Source organism: Lemur catta, chromosome 11 (genome assembly GCF_020740605.2).
Source record: "Lemur catta isolate mLemCat1 chromosome 11, mLemCat1.pri, whole genome shotgun sequence".
NCBI classification, from domain to species: Eukaryota; Metazoa; Chordata; class Mammalia; order Primates; family Lemuridae; genus Lemur; species Lemur catta.
The window spans coordinates 91241259-91259185 of NC_059138.1; the positions used below are offsets into that span (position 1 = coordinate 91241259).

The 17927-nt window shown below is 44.1% G+C and overlaps 1 protein-coding gene across 4 annotated transcripts in view; it reads left to right on the forward strand.

Annotated features, from left to right (window-relative positions):
• The window catches only part of LOC123647677 (ATP-binding cassette sub-family A member 13-like), a 399770-nt gene that overhangs the window by 59522 nt on the left and 322321 nt on the right, over positions 1-17927 (forward strand). For all 4 annotated transcript variants that reach the window (XM_045565332.1, XM_045565334.1, XM_045565333.1 and 1 more), the window contains exons 17-20: positions 7697-7891; positions 10799-10963; positions 11953-12130; positions 14913-15052. In XM_045565332.1, coding sequence (XP_045421288.1) covers positions 7697-7891; positions 10799-10963; positions 11953-12130; positions 14913-15052 — 678 coding nt within the window. The remainder of the gene's footprint in view (positions 1-7696; positions 7892-10798; positions 10964-11952; positions 12131-14912; positions 15053-17927) is intronic.

The following is a 17927-nucleotide window of genomic DNA, read 5'->3' on the forward strand; positions in this document are numbered from 1 at the left end:
AATTTCAATTTTCCTGGTTAATTGGGGCTAATTGCAAGCCTGATAGGTAGATTAATTAATAATTAATTTAAATTAAGAAAGAAATAAATTAAAAGCTAGGAACCCCAAATTCAAATGGCAGTATCACCAAATTACTTATAGTAGTAAGATGCATGGCATCTATCTTCAAGAAAAAATGTCAAATTCAGCTTATTAAGCACCACATATGCACAGAGGTGTTGGGGCTGAAGGTGGAGGGGAAGGGGGCAGGGGATGGAGGTGAAATTCCTTCTACCCACCCCTTACGCTGCCTTATGGTGAACAGATGTGCTTTCAAATCTTTAGTTACCGAAACTTGTAATGGGGGAAATAGAACACTGGCTGAATTAATTTGAGCAGCTACCTAGGAATGCCTTAAGAGAAGGATCAGATTAGCTAAATTCTGGGGTTCCTTTCAAATTCATAGTCCTTATGATAAGCTCTGGGTTTGGGCTCAGCTGTGTTTGGTGATCACTGCCTGACTAACCAAGCAGCCACCAGGTGTCACTGCTGTTCTACCATGGGAGGGCTGGGCTCAGTGAGGCTCATGTTATAACGTGATGTTGCCGTATAGACGGTTTTGCAGTGGTTTTTTGCACTTTGTGTATCTTTCTCTGCCTCTTTGTTAATATAAATCATTATGGTTACCTGGAAAGTTAGGTAACTGGGAAGTGTATTTAAAAAGTTGCATACTAATTATTCTAATAACTAATGAGGTTATTTGCTTTGATAGCTAAATATATCCATGAAGCCACATGTTTCTACAGATCCTAGAGAAGGAATTCACGTCAGGTTAGGAATTGAGACTTTGAACATCAGTGTTTTCTAGATTGGCAGGTTGACAATCTTTCTTCCTGGGCTTCTCCACTGTAGTTTTAGTCAGTTTGCAAATTCATCACTTCAGATTCTCATTCCGACCTGTTGGTGGCCTGTAGGAAATAATTTTTCTGTGGTGCTAAGTTGCAAAAGCTTCATGCCTTCATTCCTTCATTTATTCACTTAAGATGTCCTGCATGTCAGGTGTGGTTCCAAAGTGGAGCTTCAAAGTCCCTGCTCTAAGACAGTGAATGTTCTATGTGCGATGACAGTAAATATGTAAATAAATGATGAACATCATAAAGTTAATAGACTGTAAAGTTCTATGACGCACATATGATGCAGTCATGGGGACAGGTGGTCACAGGAAGCCTCCCTGAGCAGGTGAAGTTGGAGGTTAGCTTGGAATGACGACAAGCTGGTTGAGAGTCACAGAACTGGGGACATCGCATAAAAGGACTAGAGGCAGGAATGAGCAAAAGGTGGCAAAGGCAGGCTGATATCCCCATACCATCTCATTTTTCCTTCCTGCCCTCTTCCCTGGATGCATAGAATCTGCCATGGGTACCTGTGGGAAGTTCCTCTCTTGCAGAGCTCCATTCTTTAACATCAGCATCACACCATTAAAACCTCAAATCACAGACTCATGGGGCTTCCTGGACCCTGAGCCCAGCTAGTTCAGCCTCTGTCCTGGGCTTGGATCCCCTCCCCCTGCCCCATGGAGTGCGCACCCATTTTGTGCTGGACTCTGTGTTTTAGGCACTCATACAAATCAACAGTGGCTTCCTCCTTTGTGTTGGGCCAAATTTTTATTCTTTTAAGATTAAGAATGAGGTCAAAGAGTCAGGATCCAGTAGATTGAGAGAGTAATCAAAGAGTCTGTCTTCTGCTCATTCACTTTTTGTGCGAAATAATTGAACGTTACTTGGAAGAACTTGGTCTGTTGCTTGGAAGATAAATATTTTCCACAATCCTCAGTGGATTTGTTCACCCCTCCCCATGATGCTTAAGGAGGAAGGGAGAGGGGGTCTCTTCTGGGAGGCTCCTTCAAATGGAAAGGTGTTCTGAGACGTTTTCTTATTTCTGTGGAGCAGAAATAATTGGGTTGTGTCAATCTGGTCAAGTTTTCCCATCTCACTTGAGGCTGGTCCCATGTATGTGCTGGTTCTATCTGTTGCTTCATTGACAGAGCTGCCCAGCACAGTTTTTGGAAAGAGAAAGAGATTCTGTACAGGGATTTAGCAACCCTAGACATTCCATTGTTGCAGTACATGAAGTTTGTCTTCTCAAAAGCTTCAACAGATAGTTTTTGGTGAAACTTTAGAGTAGACACTGATAAAAATATGCTCATTCTGTTTTTTTTTCCCACCCAAAGAGAAAAATAATTAATGTGCGACTGGAGTTAGGGGTTTCCGGGAGCGTGCAGAGGAATGTGACCAGGCATCCCCTGGAAGACTCACCTGTCATGTGGAGCGTCACCCTGGAGGGAGGTCACCCTGGGCAGCTTCCCCGACCCCACAGCACATCGGCAGGTGGAGCCTGTGGCCATCGAGTTGGGCACACACCCACCCTCCACCCCGGCTCGTTCCCTATGCTCCCAGGGTGGGGCTCTTCTCTGGCTTGTTTTGCTGTTCTACCAGGGAGTTCTCAGTAAATGCGGTAGGTTCTCATTAAACATTCACTACAAGGACGTGAAAGTCCAGCTTCTCTCCTAACATTAACTGAGCCAGCATTCTGGAGGTTTGTGGAAGGCACATACTGTGCTGAGGGAATTTGTGTGTCATTTAACTCCCTCTGAGCAAGGCATTTCCCCCTTTCCCAGATGAGTGTGGGACTGCCACAGTCGCGGCTGGGGAGAGGAGCTGCATTCACACCCAGGCCTCCACACTCCAGCTGTTCTATTCTTCCATCTCATGCTGGTGTTACTTCAATTTATTATAAATTAACTGTTGTAAATATTAATAGATCGCTCCTTGCTGAGGGTTACTTTTTTCCGACTAGCACATATGTAAATATTTTTGAAGCTTAATTTCAGGATTGGCACTGATCTCTGCAGAAATACTTCTTGCTAGTTTTGGCCAAATATTCTGACCTTCAAGGTGTTTTTAATTCTGACTCTACTTTGCAACGTATCATTTGGCCTTGTCAACTTTGTCAGGTACCAAAGAGGTTACAGTACCTCCTGTATTTTCATTCAAGTCGTTAGTGTTGACAGCTGACCATGGCCCAGGAAGGTACCAACTCACATCCGTTGATCAGTTTGTTTGGGGTCTTAAATCAATCATGGCATGTCCATCTGGGGCGTGTTGGTAACTTACTAGACTAATAATTTTGTCGCCAAAAGAAAATGACTTTGTGTTGACATGGACCATCTATGGTGACTCTGTTGACATGGATGCAGCCCGTGGGGGGCGGGGCAGAGGGCGCGGGGGTGCGGACACAAGGACTTCTTCCGCATGCCATTCTACCCCCTCCAACGCCAAGGTGGTTCTCTTTAGGGATGTAAAAACAAAGAAGGAATTAATTAGTCCTCTCATTTTCTTAAGCATAATCAGTATTCTCAATCAATCATTCTTACTCATCTTTTTCTTTAAATATCCTGTGAGTCAAAGGTGTGCTGTTGCCGGTGGTTGCTGATAGACTTCTTGGTAATAATGGTTGTTACTGAGCACTTATGTCCACTGTGTCTTGTGCGGAGTGTTTGAGATCTCATTTAATTCCCCTAACAACCCCGTGGACTCTTTTGGGATTTATTATCATCCCCGTTGAGGCTTATAGATGTTAGGTGACTCTTGGAGGTCAGAGTGAGAGCTGGAGTCAGGATCCACACCCATGCAGTGTGGTGACAGTCCTTCAGTCGGGTCCCTGCAGCTTTCTCCCACTCTCTGACGCTCATCTCTTGTTCTTGCCTTTTTATCTGTGAGCAGATCTGAGCGCAAGCGGGTCTCCAAGAGCAGAGAGCAACCTTGCTTCTCTCTGAAAAGCGTAGGGTCTATTTTTTAATATCTGTCCTGATTTCGATTTCTTGGCTTACACACTAACTTGGCAGAGTCCCTCTGCCCCACTATTTCTATTGTTTCCTTTCTGGTCACAGCTAGTTGGAGAGCAGCCGTCCCTGCCATGCCTTCCCTGCCCTTCTGCGTCTACAGTGATCTTCTGGGCAACATCAGGCCTGGCTCTGGTGCCCTGCTCTGAATGCAATTAGGGTTTCAGGCAGATGTCCAGTAAACAAGCTCCAGCTAAAAATGCAAATGCCTCTCCTAGGGATCATTGTCGTTTTAGAACCAGATAAATACCGCAATTGCTATGGAAGTGGTGGAGAGTGTGGGTGATGGGCTCGCAGGGTGGGGGCGTCTGTCGGGCTCCCTGTCTCCCTCACAACTTTCCAAGCCAAATATGCACGCACGGGAAAGGCAGCAACACCTTGGCGTCTGTGGTTTGATAATTTGCAGTGTTAGCCCGAGCAAAGCCTGAGTTGAAAGGCGCCTGTTTCACTTTGAACAGGAATAACATGTGATGCTTCCCACCAAGCAAAACGGTTACCTTTATTTTTTTATACCTTTCCCCACCTCCTGCTCCCACCTGCTTTCAAACAGGTGTTTTTGAAACAGGAAAAACTGAGCATTATAAGACTTTAAAAAGATAACTAGTAAAACTTGGAAAACCAGAGAAAAGGAGTGGAAGCAAATACGCTGCCGGGGCTGTTGCCTTGTGTGCTGTGAGTGTGGAGTGTGACGGGCATGGGATTCTCCCCACTGGGTAAAAAGAGATGTAAGAAATTTCAGGACAAATATTTTTGCCCTGGATCTAAATTCTAAGAAATGTGTTGGGTATGACCTTGCATGGTGCCATTGCATGATGCACCAGGAAATAAGGCAAAGACTCTACAGCAAATGCAGGACTTTCACTGGGCCGTTTTGGGTGGGTACTCAGGAAAAGCCAGGAGCAACTGCTCTGGAGCTGGGTGTGGCTGTGCCCCATCTTCACAGAAAATTTCCTGCAGGTGCTCATTTTATGGAAGTGATCAGAGAAGGGCTGCTCTAACAAAATCAAAAGATGGATACCCACCTCTCACCCCCAGCTACCCCCTGAGAGCTCCCTCTCCTTCAGGGAAAGCGTGTTTGAAAATAGTGGCATTAAGGAAAACATCACCAAGGTGTGTTTGCACTATGCAACTCCCATGAGAAAAAAGAGCTTTTTGGTAAATTAGTTATGAAAACACTTAACATTCTCTCTTAAAAGATTCAAAATGCACATTAACATTCTAGAGCATTTTAGTCATCTGTGATGATTAATTTTGCCAATTAACTGGCTAGGCCACAATACTCAGATATTTGGTCAAATGTTATTCTAAATGTCCCTGTGAAAGTATGTTTTAGATGAGATTAAAGTTAAATCGGTGACTTTGAGCAAAGCAGATGACCTGCCATAATGTGCGTGGGCCTCACTCAATCGGCTGAAGGCCATAAGAGAAAAAATACTGAGGTCCCCCAGGGAGAAGGGATTCTGCCTTCAGACCCAAGCTACAGCGTCAGCTCCTCCCTGGGTCCCCACCCTGGTGGCCTGCTGAGCAGATTTTGGGCTTGCCAGGCCCCCACGATTGCATGAGCCAGTTCCTTAAAATAAATCTTTCTCTGAATATATGTGTTAATATAAGTCATGTGTCAGTCAGCAACAGGGATATGTTCTGAGAAATGTATCATTAGTTGGTTTTGTCATTTGTAGACTCTAGATGGTATGGAAGACAAATGGTACACCTCTATAAGGCACTTACCATGAATGGAGCTTGCAGGACTGGATGTGGCTCTGGGTGAGTCGGTGAGTGAGTGGTGAGTGAGTGTGAAGGCCCAGGACGTTGCTGTGCACTGCGGTGGACTTTATGAACACGGTACATTTAGGCTACACTGAATTTATAAAAACATATTTCCCTTCTTCAGTGATGCATTAACTTTAGCTTCCTGTAACTTTTTTACCTTATAAACTTTTAATTTTTTAAACCTTTTTAACTCTTTTGTAATAACTCTTAGTTTAAAACACAAAAATATCATACAGCTGTACAAAAATATGTTCTTTCTTTTACTCTTTATTCTATATGGTTTTTTCCATTTTAAAATCTTTTAGTTTGTAAAACCTTTTTAAACTTTTTTGTTAGAAACTAAGATACAAACACACACATTAGCCTAGGTCTACACAGGGTCAGGATCATCAGCATCACTGTGTTCCACCTCCACACCTTGTCCCACTGGAGGGTCTTCTGGGGCAATACCACCCATGGAGCTGTCATCTCCTGCGATGACAATGCCTTCTTCTGGAACTCCTCCTGAAGGACCTGCCTGAGGCTGTTTTATGTCACCTTTTTAAAATATAAGTAGGAGGAATACACTCTAAAATAATGGTAAAAAGTATAGTATAGTAAATATATAAATAACATGGTCATTTATTATCATTATCAAATATTATGCACTGTACATAATTGTATGTGCTAGAATTTCATACAACTGACAACACATAGGTTTGTCTACACCAGCATCACCACAAACCCATGAGTAATGCATTTTGCTACAAACTCATGACTGCTCCCTCGTCACTAGGAGACAGGAATTTTTCAGTGTCATTATGATTTTATGGGATCACCAGTGTACATGCAGTTTGTCATTATGCACCATATGTCAACATTTCAGTCAGCCCTGGACTGAATATACAATGGTGGTCCCATAAGAAGATTATAATACTATATTGTTACTATACCTTTTCTACGTTTAGATATATTTAGATACACAAATGCTTACCATTGTGTTACAGTTGCCTACAGTATTCAGTGTGGCAACAGGCTATACAGGTGTACAGCCTAGCAGCTATAGGCTATATTCCATAGCCCAGATGTGCAGCAGGTTCCACTATTTGGTTTGTGTTTGTACACTGTATACTGTGATGTTCGCACCGTGGTGGAATCACCTACTGACTCATTTCTCAGAATGTGTCCCCATGGCTACATGATGCGTGACTGTAGTTATACACACACACACATCCTACTGGTTCTGTTTCTCTGGAGCACCCTGACTAAAACACCCTTCTATCTCTTAATAATTTTGGGGGGATTTTATGACATATGAAATCATCTCATGAGTTCCACCTGGAACACAATAGCTCCTGTTCTCAAGGGTTAGTGCACCGAGGCCTCACTTGGAGGGAATGTGTCACAGCAATCATGCCCAGCGAGAGTGTACACATGGAACAGGAAGTATGGTTTTTGTTTTATTTTGCTTTGCAATCGGATATATTACAACTGAACGTCATGCCCAAGTGAAGAAGCACCTCAGAGCCTTTGATTGTGGTACCAAATACCAATGAACTAGATAATAATACACGTTGTCTTTAGTGCCTCCTTCTGAGTTTATTTGCTTTTTCTTTAAAAATAAATAACAATTTGGTAATTGTTCTTTCAATCTGGAAATGGAGGAGGTAAAAATGTCAATTGCACACTGGTAACAGTGAAAAGCGGCAGCTGGTAAACTGAGGGCAAAGGGTAACACTTAAAACCAAAGAAGACACACATGTTAACCACGGGGGCAGCCTCGGGGTGGGGGCGGGGTGGGCGAGCGTCTGGGCGGAGCCCTGCTGAGCGCAGAGGGACCAGGATTTGGAACAGCGCTCCCAACCCTCAGGCAAGGGCAGGTGGCACCAAAGTCAGAGAACGCTGTGCGCACTTCAGGGCCATTTCCATTCCGAGTGTCGAAAACAGAGCCACGGGCCAGGCGCCATGCCCGCCAGGGCGGCCCCAGCGGGCTGGAAGCTCTGGGTCCGGGAGGCCAACGCCGGCGTCCTGGGTGCACTCACCTCTGGTCTTCACTCTTGGGGACAGGTTCTCTCCGGTGCCCTCACCCTCGCTCTGTCCGGAAAGTGTGACCGGGAAATCCTTCGTCTCCTGCTGACGTTTCCTGAGGATGAAAAGTCCTGGCTCGCGACAGAGGAGCTCTGTGCTTTGCCGGGGTCGAAAGTGTTTTCTCTGATCGTGCTGATGAGTCGGAACCTGGACCTGCGGCCCTTCATTTACAAGGTGCGGAGTGACCGCGGGGCTGCCGCGTCCGTGCGGCCGTGGCACCGGGCCACTCTGTGGCAGCCTCGGCTTGTCTCTGCTGTCACCTGTTTGCTGACCCTGGGGTGGACTGGGAGAGGCTTTGCTGGAATAATGGGATGTTCAGGAGACGTTTCCGGGGGCCTTGGAGGCAGCCCGTGGGCGCGTTTGGCGCCGCGCAGCCGCTGGTCTCCACGCCCAGCGCGGGACCGCAGCAGAGAACCCCGCGGGCCGGCGCCAGGTGCTCCCGCGTCCTTGCAGGCCGCCGTCGCGGGCTGTGTCTGGGAGGACTGCGATTGTGTGCGTCCAGCCGAGCGCCCGAGTCGGTGCTGCGCCCACCTGCCGTGACCTGTCCCCCTAGTACGGAGCCAGCTCTGCCCGGCCCGGCCCGAGAGGGCAGCACGGCCGCCCAGGCTGCTGTGTGTGCCGGCTCTTGCCTGCCCCCCAACACCCGCACACAGCGGCGTGGGCGTGTGGAGGCTGGGGGAATCTGAGGACGAAGCGTTTGCGGGGAAGACTTGAAAGGGGAAGGCGAGTGGGAGCTGGGGCAGGCCTGGGTCCAGCCCCTCCCAGACGGCCGGTTCCCGACCTTGGCCTCCTGCTCTCGGGCTGCCCCTTCTAGAAGTTCTTCCTTCTTCTGGCCTGCACTGTTTGAATCCTTACTTACACTTTCAGAAACTGCACTCACTTCCCACGCTTAGAGATCAGTCGTGCTCCAAGTTCCACTGTTTTTCCTTTAGGCACATATTTCACAACATCTGGGTGAATCAGAGGGTTTGCAGTATGGCAGGGTGGCTGTAGGTGCTCCAGGTCCAGGAGAACAGTCTTGGGTTCAGGAAAGGGTGGATTTGCCATTCCAGCCATTCGTGGCCTCCTTCCTTTCTGTTACTCCAAGAATCCAGTGGGTAAATGTTGGATCTGTCTCTCTCTCTCTGTCTCTCTGACAAACACACACACACTCCAGGAAACAAATATTCATTTTCAGGACGAATACATTTTAAACTCATAAGGAGGAGGATAAACATTTCCTAAGTAATTTGCAAGTCCACCTGTGCTCGGTAAAATTAATACTTCCAGCTAACAGGAAGAACAGTTCTGTTTTGCATTTGCTCCTGGCAGCCCCTCTTGTACCTTTACAATACATCTTTGGGGAAACAGTTAGACCTCCACTGGTGAGTGGATATTTTAGTGGCCACTCTGTCATACGCCCAAAGGCCACCAATTGGCAATGCGTACTTGGGGCCCACGTAATTGCTGTGACAAGGGCCATCATCTGTGTCAAAATTCCTTTGGAGGATGAGACAGTGGGTTGGACTCAGTCTCCCAGACACAATGAAAATGACACCACCATAAATAACAACAGCTCTGTTCATCAGGTAGCTCCTATGTGCAGGGCCCTGTGAATACTGACTAAGTACGAGATGTTGCTCAGAGATGGTGGGGCAGTCCCGCAGCACAGTGACGGGCAGCTCTGTGGGGACGAGGGGGCAGCTGCAGCTCACTCCCAGGTCCACATCCTTTTTGTTTCACTCGGCTGACAATGAATTCCTGAAGCCTTCTGCAAAACATGATTTGCCATATTAACTTGGCACATTTGTCTGTTCTGTGGTACTACTACTGAGTCCACCATGTGTCAGGGGTCACTGTGTGCCATGTCTAAAGGGCAGCTGTAATTAGAAAGGTGAGTAGAAAAAGAGTCCAAAATTACATGCCATTTCTCCTGACTGGACGGAACCACGTCGTTACCAGCACAGTGCCCCTGCGAAGGATGGAGCTGTGATCGCAGGGCCCTGAAGGTCAGAGCAGAGCCAGCAGCTAAGTGGTAGGAGCAGAACCCTAAAGAGCAAAAATAAGATACAGAGACAACTGGGTTCCTCCACATCCATCTGGAAAACCAAAAATTTAGTACATAAATGACAGAGGGTGGAGATTCACTGCGATTTCTCCCACCCTGTGGAAAAAGCTGGCGTTTGCCCATGTAGCCATCATGAGTCGCTCGTTCATCCAGCAAATACTTACCGAGCGACTGATGTTTGCAGATGCTGTTCTATCCCTATTGCAGATGCTGCATAAATGATCAAGGCAGGAAAAACCCCTGCCTCTGTGGGATTTACAGTCTAAGCTGACAATATGCAAATAACAAGTAAAATACATAGCGTCTCAGGTGGTGATAGCAAAAGTAGGTTGCAGAGGGCACTGATATTTTTAAAGAACCGGTTACATTCAGAGCCTTGAATCTTTCTAACTGCGAGACCTCAGGAAGCCCTTGAGTCTCTTCCAGCCTCAGTGTCTCCACCCACAGAAGGAGCACTGTGAGGCACAGCCCCCGGGTGCTAGGGAGACTAAAGTGACGTGTGAACGTTACGAACACAGCACCTACATAATGAGTGTGATGTGCACTGTCTGGGGAATGGACACGCTTGAAGCTCTCACTCAGGGGTGGGGGACATGGGCAATATACATAACCTAAACTTTTGTACCCCCATAATAAGCTGAAATAATAATAAAAAAAAACATCAGCAGATAAGTGTAAATTGTCTCACATATAAGCCTGGCTTTATTTTGAGCCTCTTCTCAAGTTTCCACCTTGGTCACCTCAAAGATACAAAGGAGCATTTTGAAAATGGTCTGAATTTTAACTATAGATCACATTTGTGTCTGGTTTACATTTTAACAATACTGGAACAATTTAGTATGCTCCAAAAAACTGAACTATGTCTACTCCATAAAGAAGATTTTTATGTTATACAACAAAGATATCTCTGAAGTACGAGAGAGAATAACATCCAATAACCAAGTTTTCACTGCTCAAATGATGCGCTTGAGAGTAAAAATACACTGTTGGTTATTTCATGTTGTTTTTGTTGGTTTTTTTTTTTCCTCCTTAAGACTTTGATACCTTCTGAAGCAAATGGTTTGCTCAACTCCCTGTTGGATGTGGTTTCCAGTCTCAGCTTGTTGCTTGCCAAAGGCCAGCACGTCTTTGAATACCTTCCTGAATTCCTTCGCACCCTTAAACTCACTGCCTTGCTGGATATGCCGGACTTTCAACAGGTGTGTGTTTGATCTTTGCCACTGGGGAAACATTTGAACTTGCTCTCTCTTTGTATTTGTTCCTTTTTGCCTTTATTTACCTTCCTACATCTAAAATTTGCATTACACAACAAAATACAGGACCTTTTAATGTCTCTGAAGGCAACAGCATGACAAAGAGTAAGTCCTGGCTTCTCCCTGAAAACTGGATCAAAGAGATATCGTGGATCCACATTCCACCAACGCAGAGATTGGGATAGTTTGTGCATTGTTTATGAAGTAAAAAATTAGTAACTCAATTGTTAGCAAAAATGAGATTTCAAGGGCCTGTTAAACTTAATTCGGAAAGCAAATTGCTTTCCAAAACCTTAAAACATTTATTTACGTATAAATAATTGGCTTACAAATTACAGATAATTTGCAGAAAATGCAAACACAAACTTGAATTAGGTTAGTGGCTTGATATTTGTTTTTGCTTGAACTCTCTTTGCCTGGGATGGAAGTGATGGGCACAGACAAGGAGGGGTGTGGGGTTATCTAGTGTGGGAGGTGTAGGGTGAGCCAGATAGCGATGTCCTCAGAGCTGCCTTGGAGTCAGAATGTCAGTTAGTTCATCAGCTGATGGGAAATTTGGATTACTGTCAAATATCTGGGTAATTTGGTAGTATGGACACAATTAAGATTATTATTAATAGTCTGAGTTAGTGATATTTTATGGATTAATAATTTATTACTGGACAAACAAGAACTTGCTTGAGTGTGTGTGTGTGTGTGTGTGTGTGTGTGATATTTTTCTCTTCTACCAGGTGTGTTGGGCAGAAAAATCATTGCAGGGATTTGAATGGTATCCCAAGGGCAGAAAAGTCTAACACAGAGTTTTCGTTCTTTGAGTCACTCAAGTCAAACATCTTGTACATTCAGTCGCAGAAGGGTCTCGAATTTCAGAAGTGTTTGAGGGAATTGCTTAAAGTCACCATGTAATTGCAATTTATTTTTAAAAATATTCTCAGGTTTCACAAAATGTCCAGACCAGAAGTTCAGCCTTTGGTTCTTTCCAGTCTGTGATAAAGATGATTTGCAAGGACCATGCATCGTTCCTGAGCAATTCTAACATGTTCATTAATTTGCCCAGAGTTAATGAACTCTTGGAAGATGACAAAGAAAAATTCAACATTCCTGAAGATTCAAGTACGACAATAGTAATTTATATTTGCTTAGGTTAATTTGTATCTTGATAATTAGTTCTACTTTATACCAGATATTCTGTCTGTATAGACAGCTGGCACATGTTGGTATAGAATCCTCTGCCTCCTCCTTCTTACTTTTATCCTTCTTCATTTTAGTAAGGCAGTTGGCTTTGGAAGGACCTAGTGCCTGTGAGCATATACTAATCTTCCCACCTGTGTCATCAAAGAACTGGGCTAGAAACATCTGACACCCTTGAAACTTCAGCCCCTTTGGCTTCCCCGCTAACCAGACTCAGTGAGGGTCCAGGCACAAAGACCACGAGCACCAGTTGGGTCCTTGCAAAATGGCCATGTCATATAACAAAGAGAACTAGTCTGTGGCCACCTCCAAATTGCTGTCTGTCAATCTCAGATGCAAATGAACGTGGACTGATAAGTGATTTTCTGGCCCCATTTTAAGTGAATACATTTTATTAGAAAGGCAGACAAAACATACTGGTGAGGATTTGGGGTTTAGACAGTTCAGCTGGACCAGTTGTGCTTTTTGGCCACATTATTGTATGTGTCTGAATCACACTGGTCTAATCTCTGGCACGGAAACAGTAGCACCTCGCTCATAACGCCTTGTGCTTCGCAGTAGCGATGAGGAGCGTTAGCAGTTTAGCGTAACGTAAATGGATCCTAAGTGTATTCGTTTTCTATCCTGCAGGACAAATCACCACACACTTAGTGACTTAAGACAACATACACTTATCATCTCGTAATCTCTGTAGGTCAGCATTTAGGCACCAGTTAGCTGGCTCTGTGCTTGGGCCCTCACAAGGCTGTAATGAAGGTGTTGGCGAGAGCTGGGGTCTCATCAGAGGCTCAGGTCATCGGTAGAATTATTTTCCTTGAAGCTGTAGAACTCCTGGGGGCTGCGTCTTCAAGGCCAGCAGGAGTATCTCTCTCACTCTGAGGCTTCCAGTCTCTTTTAAAGGGTTTACCTGATTGCTCGGCCCTTTGCTTAATTCCAAGTAAACCAATTAAGAGACCTTATTTACATCTTCAGTATTCTTTCACCTTGGCTGTAAAACCTAATCATGGGTGTGGCAGGTTCTATGTGCACTCAGGGCAGGAGATCATGCAACATGTAAACTCCAGGGATCGTTCTAGAATTCTGCCTACCACACCCAAGATCTATCTTTATATACTCTGTGCCTGGAATGGGAATGAGGACAGAGGTGTTGGTGGGACCAGGGAAGGGAAGGAGCATGGGACTCTCCAAGAGCTGGAGGTGTAGGACGAGCAGCCAGGTAACAGTGTCCTCAGGGCTACCTGGGAGGCAGTCTGTTAGTGTGTCACCAGCTGGTGCGTAATTTGGAGGCTATCAACTATCAGATAATTTGGTAGTGTAAACACACATTAACACTATTAATATTTAATTATTTTTGTTTTCTCTTTTCCTAATCTTCATTTTCTCTTCTTTTTTGCATTTGGGATTCTTGAGGGTTATTGATTTGTGCATACAGTCCAATCATCCATCCATTTATCTATTCATCCATCTACCCTTCCACCCATCCAGTCATTCAGCTAATGTTGAGGAACAGTTTTTATTGGTTCTTTCATGTCCTTTATTTCCAATGGTTGAAATACACACTTGACAGACAACATTAGTACCCCATTTTTCAAATGACATCATAGAAGCTCAGAGAAGGCTAAGTGACTTGCCCAAGTTCACACAGTTCATAAGTGGCAGATGTCAGGATTCCTAGACTTAAATTTTTAGGTCTGTGCATATAATGATTATGTCTTGCAATAAAAATTGCTACTGTCTGTATTAAGCTTGCAATTTAAGGAGTAAGTTGTTAAATTACAGTAACACTAACCTCTATAAATTAATGCTTTAAAAATTCATTGTGTAGTCATGCTCTTAATTTATATTTTAGGGAATTATTTCTATTGATTTTATTGTACTTGTCAAATAAAAATAGGTTTTTGTCTTTGCAAATGGAGAATTTGGGAAGATGAAATTAACAGTTAAAATAATCACAACAGTATTCTTCATACCTTGAATATTATGAATCACAATATCAAAGCTAACACAATACTTTCATTTTCAATGTTCTCTTTATGGGTAAAGAACTAGTTATACTGAAGTATTCCTCACTAGCTTACAATCTCATAATATTTGGTCCTAATCATTGTAGTGATGAAAGCTCTACATTCATCCGGCACCTACTGATTAAGTTAAATAAATCTTTACTGGAAACCAACTCTAGCATCACAACAATGAAGAGAGCCACCTAGAGGAATTAAGTGTTTGAGTGAAAATAAGGCAACTACTTATCAAAAGTACTGAGTTTGAAAGTTAGTACTAGTGACCCTTACTTTGATGCATAGTTGCGTTAAAGAAATTTAGTAGTAATGTGTAAAGCTGACTTCATTTAAATTCTTAATTCTGGTCTCAATATTGTGACTGTTGCAATGAGAATTTTCTTGATTAAAAACCAAATTTATTTTTTCAATTACCATTTTCAGTTTCAAATATTTATGTCATCATGTGGTGCTCTTCTTGACATTTTCCTTCCTGTGAAATCATTGAAGTGAAACAGTAACATGCAGCTTCTCATGAGACAAGAGCTGCTGAAAACTGTAACAAGGAAAAATATTCTTGGTTTACTTCCCGAGTTCATAGCTATGTCAGGAGAAACATCTAAGTCATTCATTCAAAACACATTGTGGATATGTTCCCTATTAACCTGGGCATTCCGTAATACTTTTGTTCTTTCTTTTTGTGACAGCACCGTTTTGCTTAAAGCTTTATCAGGAAATTCTACAGTCTCCAAATGGCGCTTTGGTGTGGTCCTTCCTGAAACCTGTATTACACGGAAAAATACTGTACACACCAAACACTCCGGAGATTAACAATGTCATTCAAAAGGTAAGTTAAAATGAATCATAGAGAACACACATGGGTTTTACCAGGAAGATACCTTTTAAAATGTTTAATATAATTATCACATGCCTTGTATTACATAAAAGTGTTCCTGTGTTAATTACAATTCATTTTGGCCTGAGTTATTTTTTTCCTGTTACTGGTGTTAAATATGGATTTGCTGAGTCTTTCTTTTAGAGGACCCTTTGGAGGCTGGGGGTGTCATTTAGAATAACTAATGCAGTGAACTTACAGAGCTCTAATATTAAAAGTCGAGGACAATTAGAGAGGAGGACTGTTTGGAATAGTTCCAGGAAAACTTTCAGAACAAATGCTAATCTGTGTTGCTTGGTGCATCTGGCAACTAAGAAAGAATCTGACGTGGCATGTGCAAACTGGTGTATTAGCAGTTAGGATTTGGTAAGTGATGCTTCGAACTGGTGGCAGGGCTTTGCTCGAGCCTGTGGGGAGAGGAAGAGGCCAAAGTAGTTTCTCCAGGAGGAATGTAGACCTTGTGTTGTTCACCTATTCTCCTTTTCTTGTCCTGTTTGACTTCTCCAATCTATTTGCTGCAGATTTATTAGTAGTAGCATTTGCAATTTCTTTCTGAATGATTGGGTTGTATTTTCTTTTCTTGTCTGTGGGTAGCTTGTGAGCCTGTAGGTACCTCGAAAGGGGACATTTTACCAAAGACCTAGGAATAATTTGGTCTTACTGTCAAACACAGCAGAGAAGGTACCTGTTCTATCAATGATAAACTCTCGATCTTCAAGTAGCATTAATGACTTAAACTTAAAAGCTAACAGCAGTATGTGATCATATGAGCTGTTAAGTCATTTTTGATCAAACTTGCGTTTGCAAGTTTCATGCTCCTGCCCCTGCAGCTGCTGGGTGAGGTCGCAGCAGTGGTAGCAAGTTTCTTGCGAGCTGCCTTTCCTGCCTCGCCACTTAGCTCTGCATTTGCCGCCGCCTATTCTCAGTTGTATTTATAACTTTTTTTTTTTTTTCAATCTTGAGAGTGTCCTGTGGGAGGGGTATTTACTGAAAGTCTGGACTCTCCAGCACAATGACATTAATCTCCCTGTACACCCAGTGTCAGCCGTTCTGTCCGGTGGGAGCAGCAGCCCAGGACTGGAGCCTGGTGACCGCTGCTCAAGTCTCCCGGGTGGGTTGGGCTTTTCAGGGTCCTGGCTATTTTAGGAATTTCATAGAAAACGATTCTATCTCACATCTTTATTTTAAATTCAAAATTTTAAAGTAGGCCATGAATTTTTTATGATTGTATGGTAGATTATTATACATTAACATTATTAATAATATATTACTATAGTATGACATATTGTGCTATATTCTGCAATATAACAATTACTATAACGATCTCTGCTTTTGCGGAGCTCACCGTGCAGTGGAGAAGACAAACAGCTACAGAAATAATTTATATGTAATATGACAAAAGAGACGTTGGATGCAGCAGGGACCCACACTGAGGAGCAACTCATCTCCCTGGAAAGAAGGATTGGGAAAAATACTGGAAGGAGGGGTGCGTAGGCCCCTGCTGGGGGGAGGGGGGAGGGAGGCGTGCCTTGACAGAGGTGGGGGAAGGGATAAGGCCTGCGTGTGCCTTCTGAGAAGGGGGAGAATTTTGAAAGAATCACCAAAGATTTCACTGGTCCTTGCTTAGCCTCCTCTTAAATTTCATAGGCAGATAAGAAGAGCTGGTGTCTTTTTTATTTCCACGGCTGACGACTTCCCGTGCAGGTGTCCTGGTTTTGTACTTACAGAGCTGGCTTCACGGCGCTGTACCTGGGATGAATGATTCCAGCAGTGGCCACGGCTATTTAGCTTTATGGAAATTGGCTGTAGTCATTAGACCCATGGTCTAACGTCCCGCACAATGGGGAGGTGCCTGCAGCTTTGCCACCAGGGTTGTGTGAAGCAACATCATCTACAGTGTCCAGGTGACCCCGCTATAAATTATTTACCACTTGGTCTTTCCATTACTTCCTGTTAGGTGGAACCACATGAAGTTGCCATTTTTGCAGGAAAACAAATCTATAAAAATTTGCGATTTCATGTTGTTCAGCTTTAATAGCGAGGGCTGCATGCAGAAGCCTGGTGTGGTGGCAAGAAAGGCGTGTGAGTACTGGGGGGCCGGCGTCCCCTTTCCTAACTCTGTGACCTTGGGCTTTCCCTTTGAAGGACGCTTTTCCTCCATTGGTGAAATGAAAGGCTTGAGGTAGAGCCGCGATTTTCAGTCATCTGGGAGACACTCTTCATGAGGGACACATCACAGTCACTGCGGGCCCCTCGCCAAGCCCGTGGGTTCCGGCGCCCCCCGCCGGGGACATGTGCCCCTCGCCCTTTCCTCCCCCTCCGCGGGGCTGTGTGACCTCCAGCAGCCTCAAAGGCAGCACAGGTTGAGCACTTTCGTGGCCTGGAAAAAAAATGACGGCTAAAATTTCTAGAGTGTTAAATGATAAACTTAGGCACATTAACATTTTAATGAGTTTATTTGAATGTTCAGCTATTCATGAAATAAACAGCACCAGACTGCAAGCGGGCAACGTTCCACTGTGTGTTGGGGTTGGGGGAGGAGCAACTTCTGTAAGGCATTGTGGAAGCAGGACGAAGAAAACATATTTGATTGTTCAAGTGGAAAGTCCTTAATTAGAGATTACTTGGAGGTTTCTGATTATAAGTGTTGTTTCATTGTTTGCATCCAACTGGGTTTTGCTTTGCTTACCTGTGAACCCAAGGTGCCATAGCCAGCTTGGCCTAGTGACCTCCCAGGTAATTATTTTAACAGGAGTAACTTAACTCCTGCTCTGAGGGTGTCAGACTCAGTATTTGTGAAGGAGTTATTGTATTTCCATGTTATTAG